Source organism: Gekko japonicus, unplaced genomic scaffold, assembly GCF_001447785.1.
Source record: "Gekko japonicus isolate JY-2015 unplaced genomic scaffold, Gekko_japonicus_V1.1 scaffold3249, whole genome shotgun sequence".
In the NCBI taxonomy this organism is placed as follows: domain Eukaryota; kingdom Metazoa; phylum Chordata; class Lepidosauria; order Squamata; family Gekkonidae; genus Gekko; species Gekko japonicus.
The window spans coordinates 73,449-88,180 of NW_015165921.1; the positions used below are offsets into that span (position 1 = coordinate 73,449).

The 14,732-nt window shown below is 46.1% G+C and overlaps 1 protein-coding gene across 1 annotated transcript in view; it reads left to right on the forward strand.

The window, feature by feature from the left end:
* The window catches only part of IPO8 (importin 8), a 60,722-nt gene that overhangs the window by 17,906 nt on the left and 28,084 nt on the right, over positions 1-14,732 (forward strand). Inside the window, 9 exon segments of the mRNA XM_015411410.1 lie at positions 353-546; positions 2,336-2,470; positions 3,208-3,307; positions 6,441-6,517; positions 7,377-7,493; positions 8,840-8,929; positions 11,846-12,011; positions 12,692-12,852; positions 13,558-13,683. Coding sequence (XP_015266896.1) covers positions 353-546; positions 2,336-2,470; positions 3,208-3,307; positions 6,441-6,517; positions 7,377-7,493; positions 8,840-8,929; positions 11,846-12,011; positions 12,692-12,852; positions 13,558-13,683 — 1,166 coding nt within the window.

Sequence of the window (14,732 nt, forward strand, 5' to 3'; positions counted from 1 at the left end):
TTGTGTAGGAAGTGGTGCGGTATATGGGGCGAGCTGGCTAGAAAACGTCAGTGGAGCGTGCAGTACAGTCCCAACAGAAGCTTTTGTGTCTGTATGTATTGAGCTTACTATAAAGAAGCAAATTGCCAGCCCTGACCTGGACAGCCCAGGCAAACCCAATCTCATCAGATCTGGGAAGCTAAGCAGGGTCGACTCTGGCAAGTACTCGGATGGGAGACCTCCAAGGAATACCAGCAGTCGGGAGGCGGGGGTAGGCTTTGTTCAGCCACCTCTCTGAATATCCTCCAGGCCCCCAGGAGGGGTCAGTCACCAGAGGTCGCCATGACTTCCAGGTGCACACACGCACATATTAAAAAAATACATACCCCCAAAAGTAAATTGCCTAAGGACTTTTTCCCTTTTGACAGACATTTTGGCTTAAACGTTTACACGGTTGATTTGGAACTCTTCTTTTCTTAAAGGTATGGTAGTCCAGGGAGTGTAACAAAAGAATATTTTGAATTTTCCGAGTTCTTCTTGAAAACCTATGCTGTTGGAATCCAACAGGTAACGATTTTGTTTGTTTATTTTGGGATGGGGTATGGTAGGTCTCCAGTAAGCGCTTGATGTTGCCCTTTATACAGATATTGTCAAAATCAGTCATTCCCCTTCCTTGGCTGAGGGAGGGTCTGTCTGTGGCAGGAAGGAACGAATAGTTGGGCCGTCCTGGGAGAGGGAGGTGGGAGAACTCTCTCTGTGAAAGGGCTCAGCCAGGCTCCCTCGGGCACTCCAAGGCAGTTTGTGTTCTTTTGGCCAAAATTCCAAACAAACCATGTGTTGACACTGGTCATTAACTAATAGGAAGATCACTGTGGGGAGGGAGTGGAGAAGGTTTCCTTCATCCCCAAAGTGGACTGCCAGCAAATCCTGTTAGTGTGATTGCCACTATGGCATCTCTTGCCTTTGGATTGTCAGTGGGTGGGGTGGGGTGGCTCATGTGTTGGATTTTGCCCTGAAGCTTCCAGTTGCTGCTCCCTAGTTTAGCTGTTTGCGGCCTGGATAGCCCAGACTAGCCTTGAGCTTGTCAGAGCTCAGAAGCTAAGCAAGGTGGGTCGTCGTTAGTACATCAGTTCCCAACAACATTCACTCTGGAGAATGATAGGTTTATTGAGACATTGATAGGATCCAGCCTGGACACTGGCTGTGTTAGAACTGAGGTTAAAGGCGCAAATGCAACAAATATACAAGGTTCAAACAGGGTCCCTAAAGTTCCAGGATCAATCACCCCTTGTTATTCCACCCGCCAAAAGCAACTGCGAACTACCCCCCTCTACTAACATACCCCTTGGTGTGTAAGATGAAGCTAAGCTGCGAAAGCTGAGTACCAAGGACATCTGAGTTCCCAGAGGTGATAAAGGATGCAAGTTACTTCAAAGCTCCTGGCACCCTCCCCTCGGTTGCCATGACAAACAAGCCATAAAATGCATAGTGAGTTTGACAGGCGACCACCAAGGAAGACCTGGGCTGCTGTGCAGAGGAAGGCAAAGGCAAACCACCGCCTTCTCTGCTTATCTCTTGCCTTGGAAACCCCATGAGGGGTCCGCCATGAGTCAGCTGTGACTTGACGGCACTTTATCATTATTTATTTATGTGTTAAACAGCTAATGTCTACATGTCATCTGGGAATGCATGTTTGGGGTAAGTGGCAAAGGGAAATTTGGTATTAAGAGACTCCCCCCCTCCCCAAATCAGAAGCAATTTCCTGTTAATCCAACTGCATATCTTCAGTTTGGTGTCGTGGTTAGGAACGTGGACTCTAATTTTGGAGAACTGGGTTTGATTCCCCACTCCTCCACATGCAGCTGCTGGTGTGACCTTGGGTCAGTTACAAGTTCATTCGGAGCTGTTCTCTCAGAGTTCTCTCAGCCCCACTTACCTCACAGGGTGTCTGTTGTAGGGAGGGGAAGGGAAAGGAGATTGCAGGCTGCTCTGAGATTCCTTCGGGTAGTGAAGGGCGGGGTATAAATCTCCTCTTCTTCCCCTCCTGTTCCTCCTCCACCACCAGCAGCTTTTCAGTAGGATGGAAGCAACTCTGGGCACTTGGTACCCTGCAGTTTCTCTCCAGTTGTTCTTTCATCATAACAACTTGTGAGCTGTTAATGAAAGGGAATCTAGGATTTTTTTCTCTGTTGTATGTGCAAGTTGGTCATGAGGAACTCTCATCATGCTAAGGGTCAGAACTCAGATGTTAAAGTGACAGGGTGTTGAGTAGCTGTTTTTCTGCTTGAAAGTGCCATGGGCCTGTGGCAATGTTCTCGTTACAAGAAGGCTTGTTCCCTCTCCCTCACCTATTTAGGTGCTTCTAAAAATCTTGGACCAATATAGACAGAAAGAATATGTTGCACCACGTGTCCTTCAGCAAACATTAAATTATCTGAACCAAGGAGTCTATCACTGTATAACCTGGAAGCAGATGAAACCACATATGCAGGTCAGTGCAAAACAGTAAATTGGCACTAGGGTTTGAGCTAAGATTTTTCAGAACCTGGGCAAACATTCCCCTTACAGGCACTAAAATGTGATAGAAGTAATAAATAACCACCCAGCCGATATTTTGGTGGCTTCAGTTCTCAAGCATTCTATTGCCAAGTCAACATAGTTTATCACACTGCTGGCTGCATCATAGCTGTGGATACTGCAGTCATTATTTGTGATAAAAAATGTATCTACACCCAATTTTGGGGGGGGAATTTCCCTGTCCGTTATCTCCTGCTTGCAAGTAGTTCTAGTAATGAGACTGGTTATGTCAATTCACCTCCTACTGCTTGGGTCACGTCACACACTTTATCGCGATATTTCCATGAGTAGGTGATACTGTGGGCTGCCGGGTTTCTGAAAAATGCAAAAATTCGCCCATTCTCATCCCCCACATTAGCTGTGCATGCAAGGTTCTTGTATGTAAAGTTCAGATGGCCCCAGATTGGTATTTTTTGGTTGTGTTTAGCAGTTTGAACAAGAGGCATCATCTCCATATTCCAAGCATTATATTTTAAACCATTTTTAATATGCACTGACATTAGGTGTGCTCCATCCCAGAAAACAAACTGAAAAGCTATTAGTGTAGAACATTGTTCTGTTTCGGAATTTCTTATGGCTTTTGTTGGAGTACTGAATTACTTCCAGTGGAGGAATTTTTCTGGATGTTCTTTGTGCTCTGTCCTATATAAGACTCTCTGTGAAGAAGTGATCTTCTCCCTGATGTGTTACAAAGATGAGGATGAAGAGCTGTGGCAAGAGGACCCCTATGAGTACATTCGCATGAAATTCGGTAAGTATCTGTGGAAGCTCTTGATGTCGTGCTGTTCTGTTCCGAGAATTCTGAGTTAACAACAACAACAAAACTAGTTATATTTCTCTATTGAGGTTACTCGTTACAGTCTCTACAGAGGATTATGGATAGCTTGTGTCTTTAACTCAACACTGTAATTGTATTGTTTAGACATTAATAAATGAGGGGGGGAGACCCCTCCCCAGACGGCAAGGAGAGCATAGCTCTGTTAGAATTACCTCTGTTAGAGCTTCCTAGGAAACCTCATTAACTACATGTTATAAAAAGCGCAATGGGAACAGAGCTGGGTGTCAACGCTAATACTCCCACTAGCGATAAGATCATCTGAAGGGTCATGTTGGACCAGACTAATGGTCCATCTAGTCCAGCATCCTGGTTCACACACTGGCCAATCAGTTTCCCTGGAGGGCCAAGAAACAGGGAAAAGAGACCAAGGCCTTCTCCTGATGTTGCCTCCTGGCACTGATATATTCAGAGGTTTGCTGCCTCTGAATGTGGAGGTTCCCTTTGTCACCAAGGTTAGTAGCCACTGATGGACCTGTCCTCCATGAATCAGTCTAATGCCCCTTTTAAAGCCATCTGCGCCCGTGGCCATCATTACATCCTTTGGCGGCGAATCCCACGTTTTAATCACTGGTTGAATACAGAAGTGTTTCCTTTTGTCTGTCCTGAATCTATTTCCCAACAATGTCATTGGGTTCCCCTGAGTCCTACTATTAAGGGAGAGGGAGAAAAAGCTACTCCTATCCACTTTCTAAACTAGAAAGTCCCAGACCCTTTAGCCTTTCCTCATAGGAAAGTTGCTCCCATCCCTTGATCATCTCGGTTCCCCTCTTTTCCAGCTCTGTGATATCCTTATTGAGATGCGGTGCGCAGTATTCCAAACGAGGCTGTATCGTGGCTCTATACATAGGCCTTAGAATATGGGCTGCTTTATTTTCAATCGCTTTCCTAATCATCCCCAGCATTGAGTTTGCCTTTTTTCACCACTGTGGCACCACTGAGTTTGACATATTCATTGAGCTATCCGCTGTAACCCCAAGATATTGTTCAATCTTGGTCTCAGTCAATTCAGAACCCAATTCTTATGGTTTACAGGGTAGTGATGACTGTTTGTTAGAACTAGGGGCTCTAGCAGCTTTGATACTGATCCAGTTGTTAACTGACAGAAGCAAAAAAAATTGGCTGGAGGACAGAAGAAGAATGCTTTGGGAAATATAGTCAATCGTGCCCAGTCAATGGATGCAATGCGGCTGGAACTTCTGCTGCACAGGCCTCAGTGATATACGTGGGAGATGCTGTGTGTTAGAAGTTAATCCTTAAGGGTGACCGGTTGGTCATGAGCAAAACCACAGAATGCTGGAGTGTGAATCCTCACAACCCCAGGATAACATGCTACCCCCAGTCCCCTTTACTAACCCGCCAGCCAGAGACCAAGGGACGGAGTCTTCAGCCCTCCTGAATCTAAATCAAGAAGTCAGCCCTGCAAGGCAGGACACTTGCAAACTGAGTTCTAAATAAAGGTTTATTAGAAGAATAATAAACAAAGGAGATTGGATTTATACCCCACCCTTCACTACCTGAAGGAGTCTCAGAGTGGTTTACAATCTCCTTTCCCTTCCCCTCCCCACAACAGGCACCCTGTGAGGTAGGTGGAGCTGAGAAAGCTCTGTAACTGCCGCTCATGAGAGAGCAGCTCTGAAAGAACTTGTAACTGACCCAAGGTCACACCAGCAGCTACATGTGGAAGAGTGGGGAATCAAACCCAGTTCTCCCAGATTAGAGTCCACACTCCTAACCACTACACCAAACTGGCTCTTAAAGGAAGGACTCAATGTGGTTACTTCTCATGGCAACATAACACTAGCATGGGAAGTAACTGTGTCTTAATTTTCCCTGTTATATACCTTATCAGAGTGGTGAGAAAACAAGACATGTGCAAGTAGAGACCACTGCTACAGGTCGTATAAAAAAACCCAGATCTGATTTATTCAGGAGAGTGGGTTACCTGAAAATAGAGAATGACCTGGAAGCCAGGTACGTCTTGATCATCCAGTGAAAATGGACGGGCGATGCAAAATGAAGCTCATACTTCGCTCATGAATTACCATGAGTGCATGAAATTCTCGCAAAGCCCTGTTGAAAGAAGGGGAGGCACGCAAGACCACAGGGCAATCCTGCAAGGCTTTTTGTACGGAGACATTATTCACTGCACTTGCATAGCATCAAGAGACTGGCTTGCCTAGCAGTCTCTCGGCTTTTCAGAAACATTGGTTCAGGGTTCAGGCCTACAAAATCATAGCAGTTTCTCTCTCGCTGGGTACTTGAGGTCATGCTGACTGCAGTTTCAGAGAGCAAGTTAAGGAAGAGATGGGAGTCTGACTTAGGTGGTGGTGGAGTCAGAGGGCTTGGAGGTTTCCAGGCCAAGAGAACCAGGGGGGAGTTTCACCTGCACTTTCCATCTTTGCTAGCACAAGAACCCCTGGGTGGGGGAAAGTGGCTTGCTTAGCAGGGCCTGTGTCCATCTGCGGAGCATGTGGTCTCATGCTAGCAACACACCTGATTGGTCAGCTAGAATCATGCCAACCCAGTTTGGCACAACAGGAGGATCTTTCCTTCTAGCCTGTGCCCTTTGCCTGGATTGTATCTGCCTTTGGGTCATCTCTTGATTCTGGACCAGATTAGAGGGCCTCGCTGGCCAGAACACCTGCCTGGGACTTTGGGCTTTGAACCGCTATTGGACTCAGTCCGGACAGCTAACATCTGGATTAGATAACCAGTGCTTGTAAAAGTGCCTTAGGAAGCCTCTTACAGAGGTTATGCTGAATGCACGTGGGGTCACGGCCAATAAGTGCGATCCCAGCCCATGTAATGTGCTATACCAGAGACAAGAAATTACTTCACAGAACTGACGGCCTTGCAGGTAAAGGAATTTAAGACCAAGCCCTTGAATTTCAGACTGTGGTCCAAGATCGGGGTGTGTTCTTTTTAAAAAACAGAACCACCGGCTAGAAATCCACTTGCCGTTTATGCGTCCCCGTGCAGTACACTTTCAAGGTGATTTTTCTTGCTTAAGTTATCCAGTGACACATTTCTTCTGAAACTTTGCCAGATGTGTTTGAGGATTATGCATCCCCTACAACAGCAGCTCAGATCCTTCTCTATACCGCAGCAAAAAAGCGAAAGGAGGTACTTCATTCTCATTCTTTCAAAACGCAATGGCAGATTTTAAAGGATCGAATGGCTTTGCCCCCCGCCCCACCCCGTGTTCCTCAAAGGCAGTTGTGCCGCATATATTTGTGGTCTTCCATTGTTAATGTTTATTTTATTGTTACATTTTCATCTTCCCTTTCGTGATCTCTGCCTCCAGAACCCTGTAGGGTTGGTTGGGCTGAAAGATAGAGTGACTGGCCCAGGGGCATTCAGTGAGATTTGTGGCTGAGCAGGGGTTTGACCCCAGGTCCCCGTAATCTGGTACTCGATCCACTATACTGCACCAGTTCCCTGGAGTCTTAAAGCTTCATTATGCTTAACTGGGATGGCAAGGGGGGGGGAGATACTCTGAGCAGTTTGCAATATTTCAGCAAGAGGAGCACTCTAAATCTAAGGCTCGAAACTCCTGTTTACAAGATACATTCCATGTTAAGCCAGGAAACTAACAATGTATATAAGAATAATTAGAAATTTCTTTATCCTGCACTGCTTTCTCAAGGCCCCGCTGCATATCTTCTTCCCCTCCCTTTTGACATGTGTTTACTATCCCTGTGGTCAACCATACATGTTTGTTGCTTGCCCAGATCAGAGGTCTTGAGTGTCCCCATTGCCTTGCTGTAATGTGGCAAAGGCTTTCTAGGGCAGCACTGGATGGCTGATGTGAAACTGTAGGATTATAACAGAATTCTCACTCTCTTTAGGGGGAGGAGGGGGTTTCAGTTATCCGAAGTATATTCTTATACAAACAAAGCAGTCACACTGTTCTTGCTGTGATAGTGATTGTAGGTGACTTTTCCTGGCCAAAGTTAACTTTGTTTTCATGCCACCACTCTAGGTGTTACCCAAAATGATGGCATTTTGCTATCAGATCCTCACTGAACCCAACGCTGACCCGAGGAAGAAAGACGGGGCGTTGCACGTGATAGGATCTCTAGCAGACATTCTTTTGAAGGTAATAAGGATGAAACCGAATGAAAAGTATCTGTCTTTCCCTCCAAAGATGTGGTTTTGCTTGTTGATAACAGAGGCTGAAAATATAAAAAATGGAGAAATCCAGAATGCACTTACGTATTTCTGGTAAAAGATCTGTATACATAAGATCTATACATAAGTACCTCCAGATTCCGCATTCTGCGTGTTCTCACATTCCATGTCTGTGCTATCTTCGTTCACGGGTGTGACCCAAGAGCACACTTGTGCTGTCAAAATATATTGTGAAAAGGAGCTGTCCAGCAGCTTGTGAAATGGATCCATGCTGGTCTTGAGAAACCTGCAGCTAGCCATTAACTTGGGAGGTGAGAAGAAGAGGAAGAAGAAGAGATTGGATTTATACCCCGCCCTTCACTTGGATTCTCAGAGCGGCTTACAAACTCCCTTCCCTTCCCCTCCCCACAACAGACACCCTGTGAGGTGGGTGGGGCTGAGAGAACTCTGACACAAACTGCTCTTTTTCAAGGACAGCAGTGTCAGAGCTTGTGACTGACCCAAGGTCACATCAGCAGGTGCAAGTGGAGGAGTGGGGGAATCAAACCCGGTTCTCCCAGATTAGAGTCCGCACCGGGGCTCTGAGGGCCACCGGGCAAGAAATCAGTCTGTCCAGGTCTTCCCAACATGGGGAGTTGCAAAGAACCAGCCAAATTAACAAAGACGTCTCTTAACAGTGGTGGCAGGTCGGGAGGCACATCTCGTCCCTCCGCAAGTTTTCTGGCTGCGCTTCTTTGCTGAATTTTCCAAAGGACCCTAGTCCTTGAGTGGCTAGAAGCCAGCTTTGTCTCCTCCTTGCCCCACTTTCTGCGGCACAAGAGCCAGGCCGGCTGTGAATGCATCAGAATTGTTTAATATATTACATGTGTAATCTAAGCTTGTACTGTATGGAGCAATCCTGATGCATATCTCAAGGCTTTCTGTGACTGCACAAAGCTGTAAAAAGCTTCATGAACAAATACAGCAAATGCTGTTTCTGGCTATTTGTATGTTTCAGGCACAAGTTTCCAGGTTTGTCGAGAATCAATCTGAACCCTGAGGATACCTGGTCTTACATGGCTTGGGATCACCGTAGATAATAAATCCGGGATATCTTGTGTGTGCATGAAGTAGTTTTCCTGTTAAACTTTTGGGTCTGTCTGCATCTCACTGGATTTGTATGATACCAGAATCTTTTCTAGAAATGGACTTAAATTAGAGTCTGGTTTGACTTCTTGTGGTAGAATTGTCCCAGGGCAGTCTTTCTGAGAAAGAGGAATCACCATACAACAAAATGGAGACTTACTTTTTGTTTGTTGTTGTTAACTCCACCAGAAGAGTATATTCAAGGACCAGATGGAGCTGATGCTACAAAATCATGTCTTCCCGTTGTTCATGTCCAACCTTGGGTATTTAAGAGCAAGAGTAAGTGCCCAGAGTGTATGCGTTATTGGGGGGGGGAGGGGGGTTGATTTTATATTGAACGTCTGTCAAGAGCATCTGTTTCGATTATTGCAAAAAAAATCTGCAGTGGAAGTTGTCAGGGAATGGGGTCCTCTCCTGCCTCACCTGCACCTCTCAACCACACCTGTGCTACCCCTTCCTCTTATACTCTTAAGAAATTGCCAGATCTCCTACCAAGGCAACCAGGCTGCCATTTCCTGCATCGCCAAGACCGGCGGCAGAGGAGCAGGGAGGAACTCCTCTGTTCACCGTGGTAGCTGGGCTGGCACTCCCAACCGAGTAATGTGGGAACACTTCCGAACTTCTGTGTGGTTCCTCCCATCCTGGTAAATTTGCCATTTTTATAGTCTGAGCCCCTAGGAGGACTGAAGCACTCCCTTTATTATGTCCAGTCTGGATTATTGTTTTGATGCACGTAGAGCAGATGCAACGTCACCGCAGCCTGCAGAAGAATGCCATCTTAAAATAGTTCCGTTGTGTTCTGGTACAAGTCGTAATCTACAGTTCACTTTTACTGTGCCTTCACACGTCTTTGAAAGTCCAGAACTGACCCTTAACTTTTGGATTTCCAAGGCTAGTTCATGCAGTTATATCTTCTGTCAACTCTCTTGAGGGAAACGGCAGCCACTGCCACCAGATAACCACGGTGTTGGCTTGCTTTGTATCATTTCTATCGCTTGCAAATCCAACCCTAGGAACCCCCATTTCAAGTCTGGGATATTTTTCAACATACGATGCTGCTGGAAGGACCATAAAATGAGAAGTTGGCAGCTGTTTGTTAAGAAGGACACAGGGCCTTTTGGAGTCTGTTCTGGGAATTCACTTCCAAGGGCAGCTTTTCTGGGTATCTCTCTTCTAACTTTTAGAGTATCAGCTGAGACTTGATTTTTTCAGAAAGCAATTTGGAGTCGTGTGCCAAGGCACTGACTGTAGGCAGCTGTTTTACATGCCCCCTTTTGCTGTCATTTTAGCTGTTTTTACTCCCTTTTTATAGCTGGGCTTCAGAAGAGCTTTTGAAGAGAGCCTTCACAGAGCAACACTTGATATGGAACAAAGAACATTAGATAAATAAGTACTCCCAAGTCCATTGCAGGTTCTATAACTGACTAAACTGATTTAAACCCCAGTTTAAATCATGGATATATGTGTGTGTGTGTGTGTGTGTACACACACATGATTTAATTTGGGGTTTTAATCAGTTTAGCATGTGTGGAATTTTGCTCCTCATTCAGTGTCATGAGATAAGAACATAAGACCATAAGAGACGCCAATGTTGGATCAGGCCAAAGGCCCATCCAGTCCAACACTCTGTGTCACACAGTGGCCAGAAATACCAGTGCCATCAGGAGGTCCACCAGTGGGGCCAGGACATTAGAAGCCCTCCCACTGTTGACCCCCTCCCCAAGCACCAAGAAGACAGAGCATCACTTGCCCCAGAGCCCCTAGCTATACCTTGTGGCTAATAGCCACTGATGGACCTCTGCTCCATATGCTTATCTAATTCCCTTTTGAAGCCGTCCATGCTTGTAGCCGCCACCACTTCCTGTGGCAGTGAATTCCATGTGTTAATCACTCTTTGGGTGAAGAAGTACTTCCTTTTATCCGTTCTAACCCGACCGCTCTGCAGTTTCATGGAGTGCCCACGAGTTCTTGTATTGTGAGAAAGGGAGAAAAGTACCTCTTTCTCTACCTGCTCTTTCCCATGCATAATCTTATAAACCTCGATCATGTCACCCCTCAGTCGTCTTTTCTCCAAGCTAAAGAGCCCTAAGCGCCTTAACCTTTCCTCATAGGGAAAGTGTTCCAACCCTTTTATCATTTGAGTTGCCCTTTTCTGCACTTTTTCCAAAGCTATAATATCCTTTTTAAGGTGTGGTGCCCAGAACTGCACACAGTATTCCAAATGAGGTCTCACCATTGATTTATATAGGGGCATTATTATATTGGCTGATCTGTTTTCAATACCCTTCCTAATAATCCCCAGCATAGCATTGGCCTTCTTTATTGCAGTCACACACTGTCTCAACATTTTCAGTGAGTTATCTACTACAACTCCAAGATGGGATATTTAATAGTGAAGTCCGGTCCCCATCTGCGGGTATCTATATCTATATAGATCAGGGGCATGCTGACATTAAACAGATTTTTCTGTAAACTTGGAGAACGCCCCCAGATTTGCAGAAAAATTGGAAATGTTAAAAAATACATTGGGGGATTAAATCACACACACACACACCCATTGCAGTGGCCCTTGGGAGCCATGCTGGATCTGGGGGCAGCTGTGGCTGATTCTGTGAGCCTGGTGGCAGATGCTGGGAACTGCTGTGGGCTTGTTCCCAGGCACTGTGGCCAAGCTCCAAGGTGAGTTGGTGGGGCCTGGAGACACTCTGGGCTTGGCGATGGGTGGGAGATGGGGGATCCCCCCCCCAAGTTTTATGGGGCCTCCAGTTGAAAACATTATAAACCGAGAGTGCTAGAATCGATAAAGAATAACAAAATCCATTACATTAAATTGTAGGCAGTCAGGTTGGGCTGTTTAAAAAAAGAAGTTCAAAGACTGTAACAGGGCTGTACGTTGATGAGGACCAGATTAAACCTTAAACCTCCACAAAGTAGTTAAACAAGTTTTCAGGAACAAGAGCACTCGTCTTCAGGTTGGGTATTTAGGCCTCCCAGCGAGAAAACCCAAGCATAAAAGGGTAGGAGGTGGAAAGGATTCTGCACTATTTTATGTCTTGAAATCCACCTTGAGTCCCAGTGAGAAGAAAAACAGACTATGAATAAAGAAACAAATAAGAATATATCTTCACTGACAGTTTGTGTGAGTCTTAGCGCTGCAGTAGTGACTGACCTGCTTTCTTCTTGGTGGTGTTGTAGTCTTGCTGGACTCTTCATTCATTCAGCACACTGAAGTTCCACAATGAACTCAACCTGAGGAATGCTGTTGAGCTGGCAAAGAAGAGCCTCCTTAACGACAAAGAGATGCCTGTCAAAGTTGAGGCTGCCATAGCACTGCAGTTGTTAATAAGCCATCAGGAACAAGGTTTGTTTTTTATTTCCCTGCTCTGCATTGGCTTAGCTTTCCCAGTGTACTCTGTTAAAATATGTGCTTCTGATCTTGAAAGTTGCTGACAGTCTTTCATTCTTTTCTCCCTCGTTTTGTCTTCATTCTTCTGTTGACTTCTTTCTGAACCAGGTTTGCTGCACTGTTTGTCACTGTCATCCTGTCTCTCTTTGGTCTCCATCTGTGCAGTCTGCTTTCTCGGTCTCTGCCATTCTTTAAACACCTGAAAACTCACTGTTGTGTGCCTCTACAAAACTTGTGGTTTTCTGTAGTGCGGTGATTGTTAAGCATGCAGATAGGTATGAGGTGGTGCTAAAGAGTGGTGTATTGGCCTGATGTTATGTGTGGATCTGATGGCTCATTATTTTCCGATGTAACTTTATGGAGAAGGAATTTTGGGGTGTTGCAGTTGGGTGTGCAAGGTTGTCAGTTCCACAAACGGTTTACATTTTCTCAAACTTTTTCTCCATATAATGTGTCCCCTACCCTCACTGGGAAAGTGGTTCAGGAAGAAGAAACAGATGGAACGATTTGCTGACCCGGCACACCACCATACAACTGTACTTATAGAGGGGCCTAAGTTTGTTCAGGGGATCCCTGCATCTTTTTTCCTGGCACATCAACATCCCACATTTTAATATGCTTTTTTGTCCCTTTAGCAAAAGAATACGTCAAGCCCTACATCAGGCCGGTGATGCAGGAGCTGCTGCTCGTCATTCGGGAGACCGAGAACGATGATCTCACCAACGTCATCCAGAAGCTGATTTGCGAATACAGCCAGGAGGTCGCATCCATTGCTGTCGAGATGACGCAGCACCTGGTGAGACTTCTGATTTTGTTTGAATGAAGTCTTTACTGAGGGTAGCAACTTCGTCTGGCCGTGCTCAAACACAATGGAACCTTTGGAGCTGCCTTTCAAGCACAGATATTTGGAACATAGTGGTTTTAGCATTCCCCCCCCCCAGTTCTGCATTGAGACTAATCATTGCAAGGTGTCCCACCTACCAAAAGCCCTGACCTAGACAGCCCAGGCTAGCCCGATCTCATTAGATCATAGGAGCTAAGTAGGGTTGGCCCTGGTCAGTATTTGGATGGGAGACCACCAAGGAATACCAGGCTCACTGTACAGAGGCAGGCGACAGCAAAACCACCACCGAATGTCTTTTGCCTTGAAAACCCTACGGGGTCACTGTAAGCCTTCTGTGATGTGGTGGCAAACCCCCCACGCACTACCTAAAACACCCGCAGTTTTCTGTGAAGCTGGCAGAGTCTTTTGGCTTCGGGCGTTCAGTGTCTTGAGACTGCACTTTTTCTCATTCGTTCCCTCTTTGCGTTGCCATTTCCCTGTCTCTTCCCTCTCTCAGCTTGTAGGCATTAGTAAGCTTTTGGGGATGGGTATTGGGCTAGGGTATAAAAAGCACCCTCCCCTTTGGCACTGTATAATTGCCAGGAATGGCAATTTAAGAGGATTTGCGGAGGACACAGTCCAGGGTATGATCTGCTTCTCTGATTTGGTTTTCTTCAGGCAGAGATATTTGGCAAAGTTCTTCAGAGTGAAGAATATGAAGAAATGGAGGATAAAACCGTCATGGCCATGGGGATCCTGCACACCATTGACACCATCCTGACCGTTGTGCAGGACCACAAAGAGGTTAGCTTTTCCCATTGTTCTAAAGCAGTGCCTCATGGGAGATCCATATCTGGCCTGTGCATAGCTTCCAGCTGGTAGAAATCCTCCCCCCCCCCCGAATTTTAATAATTTTTATTAAATGAATATAAAACAATTGATACAGAGAATCCCAAACAATACCAACTATTTAACATTAATAATATTCTTGATACTCTGTTCAGTATATCTATCTAAAATTTAACTATTTAAAACTCTTAACATGTTTTCTAATAAAACAGTTGGGTTAGCAACCATCTCTCCATATATATATAAATATATAAAAAGAGTTTTCGTGTCCCACTTTCCTCAACGTTCCACACACTTCCACAGCCTACCAGCCTTTGGCTCCCGCAGCTGCTACTCTGAAGGTCTGCCAATCCCCTGGCTGCATTGCCTTCCTGCGTTGCCTCGGCCCCGCCCACAGAGCCGGCAGCCAGCATCTCGCCCTCAGTCTGGAGGGAGCCGGCAAAGAGGATGGATGGTCCGCCGAGAGAGTGGCAACCCCTCCACAGGGGAGAAGTAGGCTGACCTAGCGATGTGGCAAGCACTCACCTTCGCTGCCCCTCACAGCCCCTCTCCCTCAGCCGCAAGGCTGGCGCTTCATCAGGGTGATAGCTCAGCGGGATGTACTGCAGAGAAGGCTGCCCAGTGCCTTTCAAAGGCTCCCCCATCTTTCTTCAGAAACAGCGGCAGCGCCAGGAAGGGTCTGGCCTAGAGGAAACGAGCTGTGGCTCCTGGAAAGCCAGACTCTCTCCTGAGGAAGACACTTCTCTTGGCTGCTGTGTGGGACTAACTGTGACTAACTGTTCCCTCAGTGGCTGGTGGTAGGCAACCTAGCTTGCTTCTCTGAGTAAAAAAACAAAGGACTTTCAGCATAACCCCCACCCACTGCCAGCTTGGCCACTTTCCTGTCAGAATAAACCTACAACAGCTGTCTCTCTTTTTTGGCTCCACCATGGCTGGCTGGCTAATGAGGTGGGCCAGCGACCATCAAATCATTCTCTTCAACCCCCTGCTGTGCAGCTGACTTT